This window comes from Abrus precatorius, unplaced genomic scaffold (assembly GCF_003935025.1).
Source record: "Abrus precatorius isolate BTA unplaced genomic scaffold, Abrus_2018 Scaffold4, whole genome shotgun sequence".
NCBI lineage: Eukaryota > Viridiplantae > Streptophyta > Magnoliopsida > Fabales > Fabaceae > Abrus > Abrus precatorius.
The window spans coordinates 9,927,299-9,949,411 of record NW_020874384.1 but is presented as its reverse complement, the minus strand read 5'-3'; the positions used below and the strand labels follow the sequence as shown (position 1 = coordinate 9,949,411).

The window sequence follows — 22,113 nt, the reverse complement described above, 5'->3', positions numbered from 1 at the left end:
CCATCTAACCCCTTCCTCCACCTCTTACCTCTTCCCACTGTCCACCCCATATCTTCCTACTACGAAATTTGGTAGTACTTTATGTTAGTTGCCATGAATGAATTATAAAATGCCCTTGTAAGTTGTAAAGGAAGGGAGATTTATAATTACCATCGAAGCAATGGCTTAAAGACACTCAACATCCCTGCTGAATCCAGTCATGGCCCAAGTGGTCCCACCAAATTCATAAGCTTTGTCCAAAAAATAGTTCAAATATTCTTCCTTTTCGGTGGCCCTATAAAGCCAAATCGCTGCCCAAAATAACTCATCCATGTACCCACTAACCGAAGTATAATACCCTTTAGCCACTCCAACACTCTCATCATATTTCCCCTTAAACTTGTCACCAAACTCAAACAACTACACAACACAAACCACGTTCATTTTATAATCTCTGTCAACGGCGGCATGGGGTAACTAATTTTCAAAGGTTAAAAACCAGTGAAATTGTAAGAAATGAATTGAAACAAATACCTCAACCCAAAGAGCATTTGGTTGTGTGTGGGCCTTGATGAAATAATTGGTGCCCCACTTGATGGCCTCCAGCGTGTGAGAATACTCGCCGGCACCAGCGATTTGTTCGCCGTATTCTAAGACAACACAGGAGAGAATACTCGCATAAGGGAAGGAAGATTGTGGTGAGAGAGAGTACATTCATTGATTCCGAGCTTGCATTCGGAGAACAAGAGGTTCTGATCACGGGTCTGCAATCGACACCTCAAACAATGAGTTGTTTTAAGATTCCATTCCTCAAACAATATGTGAGCAGATAGAGTCATTGATTAGCAAGTTTGGAGGTCTCGGCTTCAGGAAGTTCTCTTGTTTCATTTAAATCAGGCTCTCCTGGCAAAGCAGGACCGGAGATTAGTTCATAATCCTGAGTCTTTGGTATCAAATATTTTCAAAGCTCGGTATTTCCCAATAGGTTATTTTATCAATGCTAAGTTGGGGTTTTGTCCGAGTTACACGCGGAGGAGCCTTTGGGAGGCAAGATGGATTATTGAGAAAGGGTCGAGATTCAGCATTGCCTCTTTTTTAAGGTTACTACAGAGGTCCTCAAACTAATCCAGCCCAACATGCCCCTGCTCATTTCCAGAAAGTCCGTGAAAGAAAAATGCAACTGTTCATACAGCCTGCACATGATTCGCCGAAAGAAAGAGAGGGTTAGGAAGGCTAATCCATGGCTCAAGACATCTGAAAGTTCGGAAGAGAATAGAATAAGCATGGAAAGGGGTGGGAGAGGGGGGAGTGGGATTAGAGGAGGGGGCAGTGGAGGTTGGGGTTGGGTTGAGAAAGGTAGAGTGTGGGGAAGAGGAAGAGGAAGAAGGAGTGTGGGTGTGGGTGGGAGTGTGAAGGTAAAGGGGAGGAGTGATGGTGCAAGGAGGAAAAAAGGAAGAGAGTGGCGGTGTAAGGAGGGAGAAGGGAATGGAGTGGCCGTGGAGGAAAGGAGTAAGAGTAGGGGTGGTGGGGAGGTAGTGGGTTGTAAAAGAAAAAGGATTTTCATACAACTATATAAATTTAGGTTTAAGAGTTTATTTGCAAATTTTAATTTTAAATAATAAATAATGTGGTATGTCACGTAGGCCTCTGACGACTTTAAGATGGTCATGTAGCACCTAATAGAGTGCTGAGTAACCTATTTTAGAAAAACCACTTTTGTAAGGACTAATCATGACCTATATTTACGAGCACCAAAAATATAATTAAGCCTAAAATGTAATATCATCATTTTTCTTCAATTTTGAATCAAACACCATACCATTAAAAATATCCCTCCTCTCTCTTCTCTTCCTGTCCATTTTTCTTCAACTAAATATAAGTCTAAGCAGTTGAAGCTCACAGGTGGTGTTATATCCAATTAATAATTTCTTAAATAAGAAACTTATTCTAAGGGACAAAAGTTCACTTAATTTTGCCCAAGGAGCGTTTGTGGTTTTCATATTTCAAATGATCCATGCATAACTTTTACTGTGGTTCAGGTCCCTTGTGGGAAACCGACTAAGTGGCCCAATTCCCGTAGAAATTGGTGACATAGCTAGTCTGGAGGAACTGTAAGTGCCGGAACAAATTTTGATTTTTGGTATTGAAAAATGGTTGAAATTGGAGGTTGAATACTTGAATGATGATATTGGTATTCATGTTTGTCAGGGTCTTAGAAAGTAATCAACTCGAAGGATCACTTCCGCCCAATCTTGGAAATTTGAGCAAGTTGAGGAGACTGTAAGTTCTTTCTTTCTAGTCTGATATACATTATCAGTTATGATAATTCATTTTACTGAATTGATTTCTATAAATTATTTACATTTTTTTGCTTTGGTGCATAACTAATTTCTTTTATTATTTTATACTAATCTGCAGGCTTCTTTCTGCAAATAATTTTACTGGGACCATACCAGAAACATTTGGCAAACTAAAGAATCTCACTGATTTGTGAGTGATATGAAGTCATGCAATGATCTTTTGATATTTTTTTTTTATTTTTATATATTTTAGACTAAAATCTCATTTGGTTCCTAAAAGATAAAAGTCCTTCAATATGGTCCTTCAAAGAATAAAATATTAGAATTAGTCGATAAATGTGTGGTCTGCTATTCATTTTAGTCTTCTTTGTTAGAATCTATTGACTAACTCTTAGAGAGATAGTGGTGTAACAGGTTAAGTGCAATACACTAAGGTATCTCTAATTGTGCAATTGAGAGCATTACAACATAAGGTGACTAAGAAAACACTTCATTTCTGTTCCACATATAACACATCATTTAGAATGTGTACGAAAATGAAGTGTTTCTCTTCGTCTGAAATATTCCTAATTGGCAAACACTGTAGCATATTACATTGCGTTTAAAATGCCACATCATTATAGTTAACTAATGAATTCTAATTGGGTAACTAAAATGAATGATAAACCATGTAATCAGTTAATAGTTTTTGTTTTTTCTTCTTTCTGGGATCAAATTAAAGGATTTCTTATGTTTTAGGGACTAATTTGAGGTTTTAGTCATTTAGTCCTTATTATATCTTTGTTGAATTCTAAAATTATTCTTTGCATTTTCTGCAGTAGGATAGATGGAAACAGTTTAACCGGATCAATACCCAGTTTTATTGGGAACTGGACCAAACTTGACAGATTGTGAGTATACATTTAGAAACATCCCTGACTTCTTCCTTGTTGGAGAGAAAAACAACTTTATATTATGTATCACACCAGACGCATTATAGGATTCATGAAGTCTGATATGTGTTTGAAATGGATGTAATAGGCCAAGTCCTGAATTTGAGGTTATAATAATGTATAAGGGAGTTATTGGACAGTTATTTTTATATTAATTTCATATTAAGCTGTTATAGGTTATGGTTTGACAGTTACAGTGATCTATAGATTGTGTGATAGACTTGTAGAAGTCAATCATGGGGCCGTTTAATTACATAAATGTTATCTTGTTTTATTTCATTTTTTATTTTCAAATAGTTGTATAAGAAAGTAAAAGACATAGTAAATGATAGAATTATTTTCACTGTTTCCTATATAACTATTTGAAAACAAGAAACCAAATAAAAACAAGATGATAATTTTGTAATTAAAAGTAAAAGCAGAAAATATTTTCTCAAACCAAATAGTCTTCTTAAGGTGTCAGATTATTTCTAGTGTTTTGAAGAAGGAAATTCCATGTTAAGGGAAATCTTGGGTTTGTACTCAACTATGGTCTAAAACCGGATTAAGTTCATAATTTATTCAGAATTCATTGTGTTCATTTCTCAAGTTCAGTAGTTGGTCTGACTTGCTAGATGCCATTGAGAATGATGGACTAAGGAGTGGATTGGAGAAGCATGTGAAGGAGATTAACTCCGTGATAAAGAGATCCAATTCTCAGCAAAAGGATTAGATGCAAAAAATGGAAGACCTATCCAAGACCAAGATATTCACATAGATTTTGGAGAAATGAGAGAAAGGCTTGGCAATTTGGATACCACTCTACCATCGTTGAAAGATTTGGCTATCCGAAAAGAACCAGTTAAAGGAGAATACCCTGCAGGATGTTCTAATCTTGAAAGGACCAGTAAACTGCATGTTCAACAGCATTATGACATTCATCTATCTGATGGCGGATGCCATGGCGAGTTATGGCCGAAGCATAATGGTCATAATATACACACGCACGTGAGAAAAAAAGCTGAAGTTATAGCAGAAAAATAGAGAATAAAAAAATAAAAATGGAGAAGGAAACTTGGAAGTGAAAACAGAAAAATAGAATCAAGAAAACAGAATAATAAAGAAAAAGGAAAAAATGGGGGAGTGAAACAGAATGGGAGAGGGAAACTGAAGATGAAAATTGAGGGACTTAGCTTTTGAGAATGAGTTAGACTCAAGTTTCTTAACACCAATTGAAAATGGGACCACTGAAGATGGTAATCTTCCAATTGCAGTAAGAAAAGGTATTGGAGCATGTACCCCAAGGCCAAGGTATCCACTAGCCCACTTTCTGAACTATGATAAATTATCCAATAATCATAGAAGCTTCCTTACTCATTTAAGCACTGTCACTATTCCAAAAACTGTTGATGGCAGCAAGACTGGAGTGATGCTATGAAGGTTGAAATGGATGCAATAGAAAAGAAAAAAACTTGGGAGTCGGTAAAATTACCTAGAGGAAAAAAAACTGTTGGATGTAAGTGAGTTTTCACTGATAAATACAAGGCAGATGGGGCATTAGAAAGATATAAGACAAGGATAGTGGCTAAGGGATACACTCAAACATATGGGGTAGATTATCTTGAAACTTTTTCACCTGTTGCAAAAATAAGTACTGTTAGAATTTTGTTGTCTCTAGCTGCTAACTGTGGATGGAGCATGCCGCAATTTGATGTCAAGAATTCTCTTTTTCATGGAAAACTTGAAGAAGAAATTTATATGGAAGTCCCACCTGCTTTTAAAGTGAGGAAGGAAAAGTGTGTAAGCTGAAGAAGGCACTTTATGGGCTGAAACAGTCCTCAAGGGCCTGGTTTGGTAGGTTTACTACTGTGATGAAGACAATGGGGTACAAGCAAAGCCAAGGTGATCATAAATTGTTCATTAAACATTCAACTTCAGGGGGAGGTATGCCCTGATTGTTTATGTAGATGATATAGTTGTTACAGGAAATGATAAGGAGGAATGGAAGCACTGAAGAAATGCTTAAAAGAATTTGAGATTAAGGAATTATGCAGATTGAAGTATTTTCTTGGCATTTAGGTGACTCATTCTCTTCATGGTATTTTCATCTCCCAACAAAAGTATGAGCTGGATTTATTGATTGAAACTGGAAAATTGGGGTGCAAACCAGTAGAGACACCTATTGAGCAGAATCACAAATTAAGCGAATCAGTTGAAGATGCAACAGTGGATAGACAATCTTATCAAACACTGGTTAGGAAATTGATCTACTTGTCCGACACCAGACCTGTCATTGCGAATTCAAAAGGCGTGGTAAGTCAATTGATGAACAATCCTAAAGAAACTTATCTTATAGCAGTTTATCACATTTTTCAGTACTTAAAAGGAACTCTTAGAAGAGGAATTCTGTTCACAAGAGGGAAGGAGATTACTCTTTAGCATACACCGATGCTGACTATGCTGGATCTATAGATGACAGAAGGTCTACCTCTGTATATTGCACTTTTCACAGAGGGAATTTGGTAACTTGGAGAAGCAAGAAATAGAATGTTGTTGGAAGGTCAAGTGCAGAGGCAGAGTTCAGAAGATCATTCTAGAAGATCTGAAAATTGAGTGGAATAAGCCTATGAGACTGTACAACAATAACAAATCAGCAATAAATATTGCACATAATCTAGTGCAACATGAGACAATTTGTACACCATTTGTATCCTCTAGAAACCAACTTGCAGATGTACTAACAAAAGTATTGGGTGGTGCTATTTTTCAGTCTACTGTTAGCAAGTTCCATCAACTTGAGGGGGAGCGTCAGAATCTCTAAAGATTGACCTAAATAGAATATTTCCTTGTATGGACAGAATTAAATACTATAATTAGGAGATAGCGTTAGCTGTCTGATTTTGTGTTTATTGTACAAGAATCCCTTAATTTTAGGAATTAATTGTATATGTAGTAGTTTAGGGATTTCCTTTATTAGACTTGTTGTATTCCATTTAAGAGCAGTTGCTCTTCTAATCAAATTATCAGAAACAGATTTTCTGACACCTGCAACCTAGACTTTGGCCTCATAGTATGAACTCTGTGAGAGACCAATCAAGGGATATGAACTGTATTATTAACGAAGAAGAAAATACTGCAGAATCAATTTTGCAATACCCAGAGCAAAGCTACTACAAAGGTTCACACCCTTGCTCACTACTAACAGAAAGACAAGAAAAAAAAGCATAACTGACTTGTTCAAGCTCTTCCCCCACTATGTGAAACATTACACCTTTAATGTGCTCTCCATAACTAATTTCTCTATCTAATTCCCATTCTGCCATTTCTTATTTTTCCTACTATATGTTTCCAAATCCAAGGCCCGTTGACTGAGTTGAACTGGACTTGTCCACTTAGGTTAATGGGACCTAACAAACTCTCTGCTTGATCTCTGGTTGCGGCCCACTCATAAAATACCCTAAGTACTGCTCCTTTGGTAGTTTATCTACTTGTGCAGAAAGGAATTCAAAGGCTTCAATATACTGTTCAACACTTCCTCCTTGCTTCAAAGAAACTCCTTTGATTCAACTAGCTTCTTCCAATGATTCAACTCTGTCAGAAACTCGATCCATTGTAGCAGAAAACTTCTCTGGCTTCAAAGAAATTCCTTCCCTTACTTGATCCAGCAGGTTGGACCAATTGATAGAACACTGTTAATTAATCGATAGGAAATGTAATAAAACACAGAAATACAGCAATTAATGTTACTGTCCCAGAGTCTTAGAAACTCCTACAGAGCACAATCTCTGTCCAAGAGAAGAAAAATATTATCATAACTGTCTTTCACACAGAAATTACACATTATATTCTAAATATGTAAATGCTTACTCCAATAACTACTCATTACATTCTGAATACATAACTGCCTACTCTAATAACAACACATTAGATTCTAAACACATAACTACCTACCCCAATAACTGTCACATGACAGATTTAATTTTAATTCCTATGCCTCCTAGAATAAACCTGTAACACAGGTGGTTTGATTGGATCTGTGACCCTACTAGAAGAATTGTCCAAGCCTTATAAGGAGTATTCTAGACATGCTTTTATCTGATGTGGGACATCTTAAGAATAATGAAATGGGAGAAGAACAAGAATTCACAGAAGTTGACTTGATGGGACCAAATTCAAAAGCTAGTTTGCAAAGGATAAATTCCTTTCTTTTAGCCTTGAGGACAAGGCTGTTTCTGTGGGGAGGCATTGAGAGGCCAAGTTCTAAATTAGGCAATTACAATAATGTATTAGGAAGTTATTGGACAGTTATTTTTATATTAATTTCGTATTAAGCAGTTATCGATTATGCTGTGACAGTTACAGTGATATATATAGTCTGTGTGACAGACTTGTAAAAGGCAATTAAGGTGTTAGATTGTTATTTCTGGTGTTTTGTAGGAGGAAACTCCTTGTTAAGGGAAAATCCTGGGTTTGTGCTAAAATCTGGTCTAAAATAGATTATTTATATAATTTACTTAGAATTCAGTATGTTCATTTCTTAAGTTTAACAGGATGAGACATAACACAACAACTGTTTGAAAGTTTCTATGCTTCTTTATTAACATCCTGTCTATTTTATGTTAAATTTTATGTTTCTGATAGGGATATGCGGGGAACATCTATGGAAGGCCCGATTCCTCCCACTATATCACAGTTGAAACTTTTGACTGAATTGTGAGTGCTTGCCTCTTTCTAGAATTTCCCTGAATTGATGCATTTTTTCTGCATATAGTGCAATGCTTCTGAAACATTTCATTTTTATTGATGAAATATTTCTGTATCAGGAGAATCACTGATTTGAATGGACCAACAACTATGGCATTTCCTGATCTGATGGATTTGAAAATCTTGGAACGATTGTAAGTTGAATTTTAAATCTTGTTTTCAACTGTTTTGTGAATAGCTATAAGATTCACTTGGGTTTTGATTGAAATGGTATATTTCTGTTGTCCAGGGAATTGAGAAATTGCTTAATCACTGGTCTTATTCCGGATTACATTGGTGAAATGTCTAAGTTAAAAACTTTGTAAGTTGCTTCATACGGGTATTCAGCTCAAGTTTCTTATTCTTTAAAGATGGACTGCTGATTAAAAGTTTAGCTGAGAATTTTCATATTTATGACCGGGAGACAAAATGTGTAAACATGTCTTCCACTGCCAAGTGATTTGTCCACTGTTTGGGCATGCTTCCTGTAGCACATCTCAAGTAGGCCCTAGAGACTTGTTAAGGTTTTTCGTCTGTCCATCAGTTTATGGATGGAAGGCTGTGGATTTTATCAACTTAACACCCTGTGACTGCATCAACCCTATCCAGAAAAGTGCTTAGAAAGATGGTATCTCTATTTGAGATGATTTCCTCTGGCCGACCATGTAACTTTACAACAGTGTTCATGAATAACTCTGCTACTTTTGCTGCACTGAATGGATGTCCTAAGGCTATGAAATAAGCATACTTAGTTAGCCTATCTATAACCACTAGTATGACACTCATCCCATAAGACTTAGGCAGAGCTGTGATAAAGTCCAATTGACTTCCATGCTCTATCAGGTATAGGTAAAGGTTGGAGAAGTTCTATAGGTAACTCATTCGCTGATTTAAATCTTTGGCAAGTGACACATTCCCTAATCCACCTATTTACGTCCTTTTGTAATCATTTCCAATAAAACTGGTTTTTAATCTTTTGGTAAGTGAGTTCAGTTTCAGAGTGTCCTCCAATGGGTGAACCATGAAAATGACTTAAAATTTTGTGTCTTAAGTCTAGTTGAGCACCTACGACCACTTTACCTTTTCTTTTCAACAAGGTACCATCAAAATTGTAGTGCTTGTAAGGCTGTTGTGCCAGCCTTATTTTATCCACCAATTTCTGCAGTTTTGGATCTGCCTTCCAAGACTCAATGGCTTCAGTCATTATTTGAGAAGAAAAATGTAGTATTGCAACTGAACTTCCACTGTGTTCAACCCTTGACAATGCATTTACCACCAGATTCTTCTTGCCCTTCTTGTATTCTATGCTAAAATCTAAACCCATAAGCTTCTCTAGTCCCCAATTTTGCATCAGAGTAGTTGGAGGCTGCAGTAATAGGTGCTGAAGAGCTTTTTGATCAGTCTTAATGATGAAATGCTGTCTCCATAAGTAGTGCTGCCATTTTTTGACTGCAAACAAAACTGCATAGAGCTCCTTCTCATAGGCAGAAAGCAATTTGTACTTAGGTCCCATAGCCTTGCTGATGTAAGCAATAGGGTGCCTAGTATAACAGCCCTAATTCCTCCTCCAGATGCATCTGTCTCAATGGTGAAGGATTGTTTGAAGTCTGGTAACCTTAGTACTAGTGCAGCCATGAGTGCCTCCTTAAGCTTCTGAAATACAGCTGCAGTGTCTTCATTCCACTTCAACTCGTTCCATAATTCAAAATGAACCTTCGGTAATATCCTGAGAGCCCTAAAAACCCTCTTAGTTCTTTCACTGTTGTTGGTGTTGGCTATTGTTGAATTGCTGAAATCTTATCGTTGTCTGATTGTAGCTCTTGGATGGAAATCACATGGCCTAAATACTATATTTTCTTCTTTCCAAAACTACACTTCTTGTAGTTGACAGCCAAGCCATTCTCCTCCAAAATCTGCAGTGTGACATCCAATAGTTGTCAAGCATTCCAAAGGCTAGAATCCTTCCACTCTTTCTCCTACAAGCCACTCATGCAGTCTAGCTCTACTTATTCTATTTTACGAGATATCTTGTTCTTGGAGCAGCTGAGGAAGGATATTGACATTGCGAAGAAGTCGCTCTATGCTCTGGGGAAAGGCGAGAAAGTAAGTCCATCAAAATCAGTCCATTTACTTCGTAACCTTTACTTGGAAGACTAAACCCGCGCCTTACCTAGGGCTGCAAGTAAGGACTTCACATCCGGATTGGACGCAAACAAGCGCACCAGCGATTTATATAAATAAGTCTTTGTATAGACGAAGATGTCATCAAAGAAGACTAAGATAAACTTTCTTAAATAGCATCTGAAGATATTATTCATGAGTGATTGAAATGTGTCAAGAGTATTACACAGGACAAAGGGCAAGACAACCTACTCATAATGCCCACTGTGTGTTCTAAAGGTTATACCCATTTCTGAGATCTAGTTTGAAAAAGTAACATGCCCCATGCAATTCATCTAGTAAATCCTCTATTAGTGGCATAGGGAACTTATTTTTTATGGTGAGTGCATTGAGTTTTCTGAAATCTGTGCAACATTCCAAGAGCTATCTTTCTTTTTTACCAGCATCAAGGGAGAAGCATAAGAACTAGCACTTTCCCTGATAAATCCAGTTGCCAATAATCCCTGCACTTGTCGTTCAATTTCCTCTTTTTGAACATGTGAGTATCTATAGGGTTTTGAGCAAACTAGTGTCTCATTTATCAAATTGATCCTGTGATCACATTTCCTTTTAGGTGGCAACTGCGTAGGTTTCTACAAATAACTGTTGAAATTGCTGCAAAATTGCTGAGCTCTTGTTGTTGTTCTGTTGTTAATGCCTCCTGGTCCCTTGCATCAACAACACTGAGAAAAACTGAACTGTGGAATGTAAGTAACATGTACCCTGTACCAGTTTCAGTTTCTCTGTCAATTCTTGAAACTCTGAATAAGGTTGCTCTCCTTGTAATGTCACCACTTGGCCTTGATGATTAAATCGCATAGTAAAAGTAGCACAATTCCAATAAATTTCTCCCAAGTTTCCTGAACCATTGCATGCCCAGGATGACCCCAAATGTGCTCACACTTCTTAGTGATCAGTAACTTTTTATCTGAAGCAACAATTAGTGGAAAATCCTTGACAAACTGTGTTTTCAGCCAAGCAACTTTACCCACTTGTTACTAATGAAATTATGAGTACTTTCTGTATCCATCAGAAAAGGCACTTGCTGCTTCTTGATTAAGCCTTTAAGCTGCAATGTATTACCACCTGCTATGCCTTGTAGAGCATTGAGAGAAATATGCACATCTTCATCTTGAATCATGGCTAGGCTACTATCCACTAATGCTTGTTCCTCCTCACAATTAGGTACTTGCATTATATCATCATCCATTTCTTCTTGAGCAATGAAAATTGCATTCAATTTACCCTATACTTTACATTTCATCCTATGGTTTTTCTCCCATTTATCACCACAGAATCTACACAATCCCTTAGCAATTCTTTCATTAACTTCCTTCCGAGAGATAGAAGTTGAAGTGGGTACCTTAGAATCTGCAGTTGCTGGAGAAGAACTGGAAGCTGGAAGATGATGCTATTGCAAACTTGTGATGGAATGGCCCCTCTGTGAACTAGCAGGTGTTGACCAAGACCTCGTGTACCGTGATTATGTTTCAAGACTTCCAATCCTTTTTTGCTGCATCTTCTTTTCCGTTTCTTTGAGGATTTCTTCTTGGAGTCTTGCAATATGCACAGCTTCTGGTAAAGACTATGGTTTGTGAACCAGTACTGATTTTTTCAACTGAATTTTCAATCCAGACAAAAAGAAACTTAATCCCATGGATTCTGAGATAGTTACACATGCCAAGAGAGAATCAAAAGCTTCCAAATATTTAACCAAATCTCCTTGTTTCAATCTGGATAACTCGGCAACAGGATCATCAAATGCACTGCCATCGAACTGATATGCCACATTGTGTAGAATTTGTTCCTGAGATTTATCCTTGAAGCTAGGTTGCTACATATATTGTCATTGCCATGAGAGGGCTTTGCCATCCATGGATAGGAGCAGTAATCGTCCATGTTGAACCTCTGGTGTATCCTCTAATTCGAAAAACTGTTCAGCCTTTGCCCTCCAATCATGAATGTAGGAAATTGAATTTGCACCCGTCCTATTGCAGATTGACCGGAATTTGGTATTTGCCTAATGTCTTCATCGTTTGTCACGATTTTCTTGCCGCCGTTCAATGATGCTATGGAGGAAACAAGACTCCCTATCGCTTGCTACAATGAATCCAATGTCTTCCTTGTTGATTCTTGTGCGTCTGCAAACGTCATCTCAAAAGACTCCATGTGGGTTTCAAGTTCCTTTGTGGTCACCATTGTCCCCAAACGTCACGAGCTAATTGATACCAATGTCAAGTTTGGATGGATTCCAACCTTGAATGCACACACTCACTCACAATCTCTTAGGAATTGTAGAGGAAACGAATAAGGGAATTCTCATTGATAGATTCAATTATGTACAAAGGTCTTATCAATAATCCTGGTTTTCAATGATAATAACCATTTTTCACGCTAAAACCAGGATTGTTTGCTCTTTAAACAATATCAACAACTAATAACAGAATTAATCCTATTTTAATCCTCCTAACTTTCTATTATTACATTTTCATCTATGCCTGTTGTTTTTGTCCCTCCACATCATTCCTCCTCATATTCATTCCTTTTCAATTTATTACACTGTAGAAATTAAAAAGAGGAATGTAAACCTGCAAAATGCTTACTTTTTTCTTTTATTGTCTCTCAATAAGAAGCGAGATGCTTTCATTAGCTTAGTAATAAAGTAATTTAGGGTGGTTTCTAACCATACAGCTAAATAATCATGCTATAAACCTTTCAGAAGACACTGCATTATGAACATACTATTTGTCATGGATGATAGACCATTCCCTTTTATTCCTTGTTTTCTTTTCTGTCCTCATTCACTTCAAAGAGTTGTCTTTCATTAGAATAGTTTTATTTATTACTTACATATAAATATTGGTAAACCATTGTATTCCCATGAAAATTTTTATGTACTAATTCTATTGGCAGTCCATGTCACTCATTTCTACACCCTCATCTTTGGGTGTTTTGTAATAATAATTTTCAATATTTTCTCTGACAATATTGAACAAAAATTATCACCAACGGGGGGAAAAGTTTGTCTTATAATTAATTTTTTGTGATTTGTAGCACAGTTGTTTGTAACAGCTATAGTGATCATATATAAAATAAGTTGGTAAAATTTCTTTTAGTAGGAGTAATTTCTGAAAATTAATATCCATAAAGTGTAATATAGTTAAAGTGTGTAAATTTTTTATCTTTGGCACTCAAAATGAGTATGGTTTTAAAATAGAAACTTGAACGGAATTCTGTTCTTAGGATCTGATGAATCTGGTATGCGTCCAGGACTCATGAAACTCATTACTTACCCATAATAATCATGTTGTTTTTCTTGCAGAGACCTAAGCTTCAATATGTTGACTGGTCCAATCCCAAATTCAATTCAGGGATTGAAAAGCCTAAATTATATGTACGTGAACATTCCATTTGCTGACCAGAATATTAGCCAAAAAGTTCATGTGTACTCTTCAAGTAATTTGATACTGGATAATTGATTACTTTTTTTTTATTGATTTTACTTTCTATGATCCTAAATGAGACACATTAATCATGGATGCAGGTTTCTGACTAATAATTCTCTGAGCGGACCAATTCAAGACTGGATACTGAACTTCAAAATTAATATGTTAGCATATATTTCCTTCATTGTGCTTTCTCTAAGTGCATAATTTAGAGCCTTTACAGAATTACACCATACATTATTTATATCAGTCCTTTTGAACTTTCTGGTGTGATTAATCTCAAGGAGTCAATAATCGTGAAAAAATTAAAATTATATCTAATCTTGTGTTCTCTTTCAGAGATTTATCTTACAACAATTTTACAAAATCTTCTGCACCTAACTGCCAGATCTTGAATCTGTAAGGTTCTCTTTGTCTAGCAATGTTTAAGCATTTCTTTCAGCCGTGTCAATAACCACTTACTATTACTAAACAGGAACTTGGCTTCAAGCCACTCTTCTTCAGCAGTCACTTCGCCTTCGTAAGTTCTGTGCTTATTTTCCACTTGGTTTATCACCACTGAGTCATATCTGTTTAAACTAACTGTACTCATCTTGTAGAACTTTTTGTTTGAAGAGGAACCTACCTTGTGCTGGAAAACCCCAGTGTGAGTGTTGAGATGCAGTAGCTCAAACGTTTTCTTATGCTGGAATAATTTTGAGAATGTGTTTGTACTTAGTTTCTTTTTGGGGTAACTTAGTGAAGCGATTTTCTCTGTTTTTGCAGACAAGTCATTGTTCATAAACTGCGGAGGAAATGAGGGAGTGTTTGAAGGCAACAACTATTTTGGTGACCTCCAGCAAGATGGCATTTCAAACTTTCTTCTTAGAAATGAAAAACAATGGGCTTATAGCAGCACGGGAGTATATGTGGGAAATGCTAATGCAGATTATATAGCAGAAAATACATTTTCTTTGAACATTAGTGGTCCAGAATACTACCAAACTGCACGCCTTTCCCCTCTGTCACTAAACTACTATGGCCTTTGTATGCCAAATGGTAATTATAAAGTGAAGCTCCATTTTGCTGAGATAATGTTTTCTGATGACCAGAATTTTAGCAGTGTAGGAAGGCGCATATTTGATGTTTCAGTTCAAGTGAGTGCCAAAGAAAAATACTTTGCTATATTGTTTTTGTTGCCTCTGACATTTCTTTATCATATTTTGTATCTAGTATTTGAAGAGAACAGAAGTTCTGAATTTAGGAATTTTCAATGCTGCATCTTCATAGGGTTATAGATATTTGAAAGATTTTAACATTGTGGAAAAAGCTGGAGCAGTTGGAAAGGGCATCACTGAGGAATTTGATGTTGAAGTTGATGATGGAACCTTGCAAATCCACTTATACTGGGCAGGGAAAGGAACTACTGCCATTCCTGACAGAAGTGTATATGGACCTCTTGTATCTGCAATCGAGATGATACCAAGTAAGTTATTTTATTATTGTCACTTGTTATTTCAACTACCATGTTATGTCTTCTTCTATAGTTGCATTTGGGAACACAGTTTGATCAAGCACTTATTCAATAAAATCTTTTTACATGAAAGCTTTTGTTATAAATTTGATCATTAAACTTATTGCAATAAGCTGAAAAGAGCTTATGGGAACTATAAGCTTTTCCAAATGCACCCTAAAATCATTTCTGCTTTGTTTTGTAGACTTTGAAAATCCTTCAAAAGGCCTGTCTGCTGGAGCTATTGTTGGAATTGTGGCTGCATCATGTGTTCTTGTTATATTGGTATTGGTTGCCCTTTGGAAGATGGGTTTCCTTGGTGGGAAAAATACAACAGATAAAGGTAAAGTTCAGGTCCAAAACAAGTACTTAGTTGCTATATACATTTATAATCAATAATATGGTAATAAAGACAGTTTTAATATATCCATATATATTATTTTTTAAGGCATCATGTTTACTGTAAAGATCCAAAATGCAGATTTGGGTTCATTATTATGACAAATAGCCTTTTCTTTTGCCTGGAAATTTGTTAGATTCTTTAATGTTCTCCTTCTGAGCCTCTCTTTTGTCTTTTTCCCCCTCATGTTTACTAGTTAGTTTTTAAAATTTGAATAGTGATTTATAGATCTTCCTTGTTGCAGACCTTCTAGATCTTAAAACAGGTTATTTCAGCTTAAGACAAATTAAAGCAGCCACGAATAACTTTGACTCTGCAAATAAGATAGGTGAAGGGGGATTTGGGCCTGTATATAAGGTAACTAATATAATCATCTGACTTTAGTATATGATTTCAAAACATTGGAGCATGCCACTTATCCCACTATACTGTTGTTCATAAAAAATGATGCTGAAGCCATAGCTTTATCATAGGGTGTGCTGTCAGATGGTGATGTAATTGCTGTTAAGCAGCTCTCCTCCAAATCAAAGCAAGGGAATCGTGAATTTGTCAATGAAATTGGAATGATATCTGCTTTGCAGCATCCAAATCTGGTGAAGCTTTATGGCTGTTGCATTGAAGGAAACCAGTTGCTGCTAATATATGAATACATGGAGAACAACAGTCTCGCTCGTGCACTTTTTGGTAAATGTTTCCTGAGAAATGATTGTTAATCAGGGAATCTATTATAACATTTATTATCATTCTGTTTCCTATTATATGATCAATTAGGAATAGAATCAGCCCTGATTCTATTCACTGTCTATATTTAGAATTCCTAATTTGGTTTGTTTAAATTAGGAATTAGATTTTATTTGTCATTAATTGTCATAAATGTGCCTGTACTATATATGGAGCATATCAGAACCAAAGTAATCAGAAAATTGAAACTTACTTGATATGGTATCACGAGTCTCCTAGTCATAGTCATGTTCAGTGACTGATCTCTCAACGCTCTTGTTTTCTTGGCCCTTGCCCTGTTCTTGTTCGTGTTCTATTCCCACTCTTGTGTGTGCAGGATAGCGATCTTCCTATGTTCTTGTTTGTATTTTTCTTTTTGAGTATCTGGTGTTAGTGTTTCTTGGTGTTATTTTGTGGGTTTCCCTTTCTCCTCTGTTTTCTGTCACAAACAGCTTTCATGGCAGCAGAGGACCCTTATGTTCGCTTCAATGGAAAGAACTATGCTGCTTGGGAGTTTCAACTCAAAATGCTAGTGAAAAGGGAAAGGCAAGTGGAGACATATAGATGGGTCTTCCTCTGCACCCATAGCCAAGGCTGAGTTGGATGCAAGGGAAACAAAGAATGCCCAGATTATTTCTTGGATCTTGGGATCCATTGAGTCCCACGTGGTTAGTAACCTGCATTCGTTTTCTACTGCGCAGAACAATTCTACTAGATGGTTTTAGTTCAAACTTGAAATAGCCAACTGCATTCATGCTAACCAATAATATTATTCTGGTTTCTTGAACCTGTGGGCTGAGCACTCAGCCATAGTACGTGCTCTGATGTTCCGAAAGCTTCCTTGGCTGCCATTCAAGAAGTGTATGAAGTCACTAAGCAGGCTCAATTTCTCATGAAGCTTTGACCAGAATCTGAAGTAGTTTCTGCTGCTCTCTTAAATAGGAATCCACTTCCTTCTTTGGATGTGTGTGCTGGAGAGTTGCTTCAGGAGGAGCAATGTCTTCTCACTCAAGGAACCATGTCTTAGGACTCATGTATTTCAGACACTATTCCTGTTGCCTATTCTGCTCAAAGCAAAGGAAAAGGGTGAGATATGAAACATGTTCAATGCTATTCGAGCAAGCAATTTGGCCATATTGCTTGCCCTTGCACTAAAAAATTTTGTAACTATTGTGAGCAACGTGGTCATATAATTACAGTTGTCCCACAAGATTGGCACAGCAACAAGTCTAAGCTTTTCATGCTATTAGTGCAGTGGGTCACACATCCACATCGGGGCCTGAAAATGCTAATGCTTTGACTCCAAAAAAGGTGCAGCAGCTGGTATTATCAGCATTGTAGACCTTAGGCATCTAGGGTAAGTCACGTGATATATCTCAACCATGGTTTGTTGTTTCTAGGGCCTCTAATCATATATAACGGGTTCCTTTGAACATTTCATAATGTTTGCCCTAATAATGGCAACCAAAACATTCAGAGTACTGATGGTAATACCTTTTTCTAATCTAGTGATATTAATTCTTCCTTTCGAGATGTGTTTGTGTCCCCTGGTCTCGTTTCCAAATTAATTTAAGTTGCACAATTGATAGATAACAACTGTAATGTTAATTTTTTCGAGCTGGTTGTATTGTGTAGGATTAGGTGTTGGGGAAAGTAATTGCAGAGGTCTAAAGTGGGCAGATTATTTCCACTTTAGATCACTCTCAACCCTAATCCTTATAAGGAGTATTTTGACTCTATTTCCAACCAATGTGAGACATCTTAATACGCTTCCTTACGCCTAGACTGGACATTTGGTATGTAAAGTTTGCAAGATTGGACATTTGTGAGTGGCCAAACAGGACTGAATATCCATGGATAGCCCAACATTCAAACTAGATAGGTTCTAATACTTTGTCAAGAAATTTTGACCTAACTCATTGCCAAAAGCTCACCCTTATAAGGTTCTAACTTCTAATCCATGGATAGTTCATAGGAGGAGAACTACTTTAACCCTTATAAGGAGTATTCTCACTCTATTTTTAGTCAATGTAGGACATCTTAATAGGTATTATTTCCCAACGTCCATGTCCATATACGCTTCAACAAATTGGCGTTGCTAAGCAAAAGAATCAGCACTTGCTTGATGTTACAAGAGCATTACTCCTTGATGTCTTGGTTCCTTCTTTTTTTTGGGTCAAAGCATTGTGCACTGCAGTTTATTTGATCAACCATATTCCTTCTCAGGTTCTTGGTCTGTATTCTCCTTTCCTTTGTCTTTATAACACATCCTAATAATGATGATCTTTATCCTTTCGGTTGTATATGTTTTGTGCATTTACCACTTTCTGAATGTCACAAAATTGGGGCCCAATTTTTTCAATGTGTTTTTATGGGTTATGTTATGATACCACTCAAAAGGGTTTCTTGTGTTATGATGCTACTGCTCAACGATTTAGCACATCTCAAAATGTTGTTTTCTTTGACCATTAATATTTCTTTCCTCTTACTTGTCCTAAAATTAATGACTTTGCTTTGCTCCCTACTTTTCCTGAGGCACTCATGTTGTAGAACATTTTAAACCTAGACATGTATATGCTCAGAGCTAGCTTGCCTTGCCCCTTCCTGAGCTTCCGTCACCTAAGCGCACACCTATCACATTTCGCAGATCCACTTGTGTTTCTTGTCCACTGGATAGGTATGGTTATCACCTACTTCTCTCACTGCTACTTTGTCTAGCATCCCTATTCCTACGTGTTTATTCATAGGCTGTTAAACACAAGTGTTGGGTCAAAGCAATGCAAGAAGAGTTACAAGCACTTCAGGATAATTATATTTGAGATATTGGTCCTTGCCCATTTGCTGTTATATCCATTGATTGTAAATGGATATACTCTTTAAAACTTAATTCTAATGGTTCTCTTAATTGTTACACTGCCCAATTGGTTGCTTTGGGTAACAAACAAGAATATGGAGTGGATTATGATGAGACTTTTGCACCTATGGCAAAACTGACTACCATCAAAACTGTACTATCTATTGCTGCCTCCAAAAGTTGGTCCATTCATCAAATGGATGTGAAGAATGCCTTCTACCAGAAAGGAAAGAGAATAATTTTGTATACCATAAAGGAAAAGGGAATAACTATTTTGCTTTTTGTTTTTATTTGAGATACAGCTCAATGATTTATAAGCAGAATTGTTTGCTAGGTCCTGCTTTGATCTCTTGGAAAAGAAAAAGCAATCTTGAGTCTCTAAGTCCTCCACTGAATTTGAATATTGTGCTATGTCTATTGCATGATCTGAAATTGTTTGGCTTTGTGGTCTTTTGGCTGAGCTTGGATCCTGCAAACAGCTGCCATGCCTCTGCTAACAATACTAGTGCAATTCAAATTGCTTCCAATCCTGTTGTTCATGATGCACTAAGCATATTGAGGAGGATTGTCATTCTATTTGTGAGGCCTTTGAGAATTTCAATCATGAAATTATTCTTCCTCATATCACTTCCCAACTTCAGCTTGCAGATGTTTTTACCAAGGCTGCTCCTCGTCTATGTCATCAATTCCTCATTAGCAAATTGATACTTATTGACCAGCGGCATTGATTTGAGGGGGAATGTTAATCAGGGAATTTATCATTACATTTATCATTATTGTGTTTCCAATTATATGTTATATCAATTACGAATATAATCAGCCTATTAGCTGTATATATTTAGCATTCCTAATTCAGGTTTTATAAATTAGGAATTAGATTTAATTGTCATAAATGTGCCTGTACTATATGGAGCAGATAAGAACCAAATAAATCAGAAAAGTAAAACTTACTTGACGATGAATACTGTGTTTGTAAAGATGTAACTGGGAAAACTTATTTCCTTCCCCCACGTTTCTGGTAGGTAAAGAAGAACAAAAGCTGCACTTGGACTGGCCCACAAGAATGAAGATCTGTGTGGGGATAGCAAGGGGATTGGCTTATCTTCATGAGGAATCAAGGTTGAAAATAGTACATAGGGACATTAAGGCAACCAATGTCTTACTTGACAAGGATCTGAATGCCAAGATCTCTGACTTTGGTTTAGCTAAGCTTGATGAAGAAGAAAATACCCATATCAGCACCCGGGTAGCTGGAACAATGTTAGCACTGTACCACATCTATTAGCTTGAACTCAATACTCAGTTCATACTTTGTTGATATTTTATTCATTGCATAAACAACCGAGACATAGTTACCATACACAATAGGTTTGAATTGTTATCCATTATCTGTCTACTGCATGAAGTCACAACCACTTACAGAATGCTGAGTACTTATGTTTACACTGACCTCTTGTGTACTACATGTCATAACAGTGGTTATATGGCTCCCGAATACGCTATGCGAGGTTACTTGACTGATAAAGCAGATGTATATAGCTTTGGAGTTGTAGCTCTAGAGATAGTTAGTGGAAAAAGCAACACAAATTACAGGCCAAAGGAGGAGTTTGTATATCTTCTGGATTGGGTATGTTTAACTTTTTTGTGGTTTTGTGAGTTTTTGATAACTTGAGGCAATGTGTGGGACCATCTGGGTTCATAATACCCAAATTACCTTGTCACTTCCAGTTGAATATTATGTTCATAACTTTTTTGTCTTGTTCATCTTAGTCTTGATCCCTTTACTGTTTCACGCATATGGCAAATATATCTCTGGCTACAAATGCTCATTTTCACAATAAATAGAATTTCAAGATGAGTGTTGAGAAAAATGTTATTTATTAAATAAACGGATAAATTCGGATAAATTACTCTGCTGTTTTTTTTATGTTTTCTTTTCACAGTTGTTCTTGCTTTTTTGTCTCTGTTGTATTTATGCTTTGGTTAAATTTCTTATTGCTACATAGGCCTATGTTCTCCAAGAGCAGGGAAACCTTCTGGAGTTGGTGGATCCAAGTCTTGGTTCAAAGTTCTCCCCAGAAGAGGCCATGAGAATGCTGAGCTTGGCACTCCTATGCACCAATCCATCCCCCACTCTTAGACCACCCATGTCATCTGTAGTTAGCATGCTTGAAGGAAAAACCCCAATCCAAGCACCGATAATCAGGCTCGGTGAAAGCAGCCATGATGCAAGATTTAAAGCCTTTGAGTTCCTATCACAAGACAGCCAAACTTTTGTTTCTTCTGCATACTCACAAGAAAGCATGGAGCAAAGACACAAATCAGCAGATGGGCCATGGGTTGATTCCTCCATATCTCTTCAAAGTAGAGATGATCATTCTTTAATTAATAATGTTTAATGAGATTCACATGATGAGTGACATTTTCAAAAGTTAGAGAGATATTAAAGTGCATGGTGAGACCCTGACTGTGCAAAGTGCTGATCTATAATATATAAAATGTACAAAGGAAAAGGCATTGAAGCATTGGAGGAGGTATCAAAGTGCATGGAACAATTTCACATGTTTGTTGTTACTGTAAGTTGTGGTTTTTAAATACACTTATTTCATGTGATTGTTCTCATAAAGATTTTAGCGTAATTTTAGTTAAGGTTTAAAGTTCCAATTGCCTAATCTTGATTAGGCATTAAAAGATATCTATGGCATTGATTATATACAAGGAATCAATGAATGTAGCAAGGAGGGTTTTTTACTATTCGCATGCTTAAAGAACAGTATAAGAAAGTGGGCTAAAAAATATGACCCTGTGCAACTTTTAGCTAGCAAATAGCAGTTTATGTACGTAATTAAAGTTTATGGTAACCATTGTTATAGTGGCTTCACATGGTAAAATTGTGAAATCAATTTTAGTAGGTTTCATGGTTGCATAATTGCAACGGTAGAATTCCATGTGTGGAGTTAATTTCCAAGACAGAACAAGGATGAAGAGTACTTATAATCGTTGATTAAAAAAAAAACAAAGATTGAGGAATGTGATAAAATTAAGTGCATAACAAATTCTAAAATTAGTTATGATCTCCCCCGTTGGTACTTTAATTAATGGTTTTAA

The 22,113-nt window shown here is 36.6% G+C and overlaps 1 protein-coding gene across 4 annotated transcripts in view; it reads left to right on the top strand.

The window, feature by feature from the left end:
- Positions 1–21,650, top strand: part of LOC113866379 (probable LRR receptor-like serine/threonine-protein kinase At1g53430) — a 29,928-nt gene extending 8,278 nt beyond the window's left edge. The window contains exons 5-24 of one of the 4 annotated variants that reach the window (XR_003505041.1): positions 2,019–2,090; positions 2,188–2,259; positions 2,398–2,469; positions 3,098–3,169; positions 7,832–7,903; positions 8,014–8,088; positions 8,184–8,255; positions 13,416–13,487; positions 13,638–13,703; positions 13,879–13,938; positions 14,015–14,059; positions 14,139–14,185; positions 14,305–14,675; positions 14,809–15,004; positions 15,237–15,374; positions 15,676–15,788; positions 15,905–16,115; positions 20,028–20,373; positions 20,482–20,632; positions 21,012–21,650. Coding sequence is in view for 2 of the 4 variants with exons in the window: in XM_027501279.1 (XP_027357080.1) it covers positions 2,019–2,090; positions 2,188–2,259; positions 2,398–2,469; positions 3,098–3,169; positions 7,832–7,903; positions 8,014–8,088; positions 8,184–8,255; positions 13,416–13,487; positions 13,638–13,703; positions 13,879–13,938; positions 14,015–14,059; positions 14,139–14,185; positions 14,305–14,675; positions 14,809–15,004; positions 15,237–15,374; positions 15,676–15,788; positions 15,905–16,115; positions 20,028–20,265; positions 20,482–20,632; positions 21,012–21,404 (2,608 nt within the window). In the remaining 2 variants the exon portion in view is untranslated. The remainder of the gene's footprint in view (positions 1–2,018; positions 2,091–2,187; positions 2,260–2,397; positions 2,470–3,097; positions 3,170–7,831; positions 7,904–8,013; positions 8,089–8,183; positions 8,256–13,415; positions 13,488–13,637; positions 13,704–13,878; positions 13,939–14,014; positions 14,060–14,138; positions 14,186–14,304; positions 14,676–14,808; positions 15,005–15,236; positions 15,375–15,675; positions 15,789–15,904; positions 16,116–20,027; positions 20,374–20,481; positions 20,633–21,011) is intronic. The other 3 variants (XM_027501279.1, XR_003505042.1, XM_027501280.1) reach the window with 3 other exon arrangements.
- The last annotated feature ends 463 nt before the right edge of the window (positions 21,651–22,113 follow it).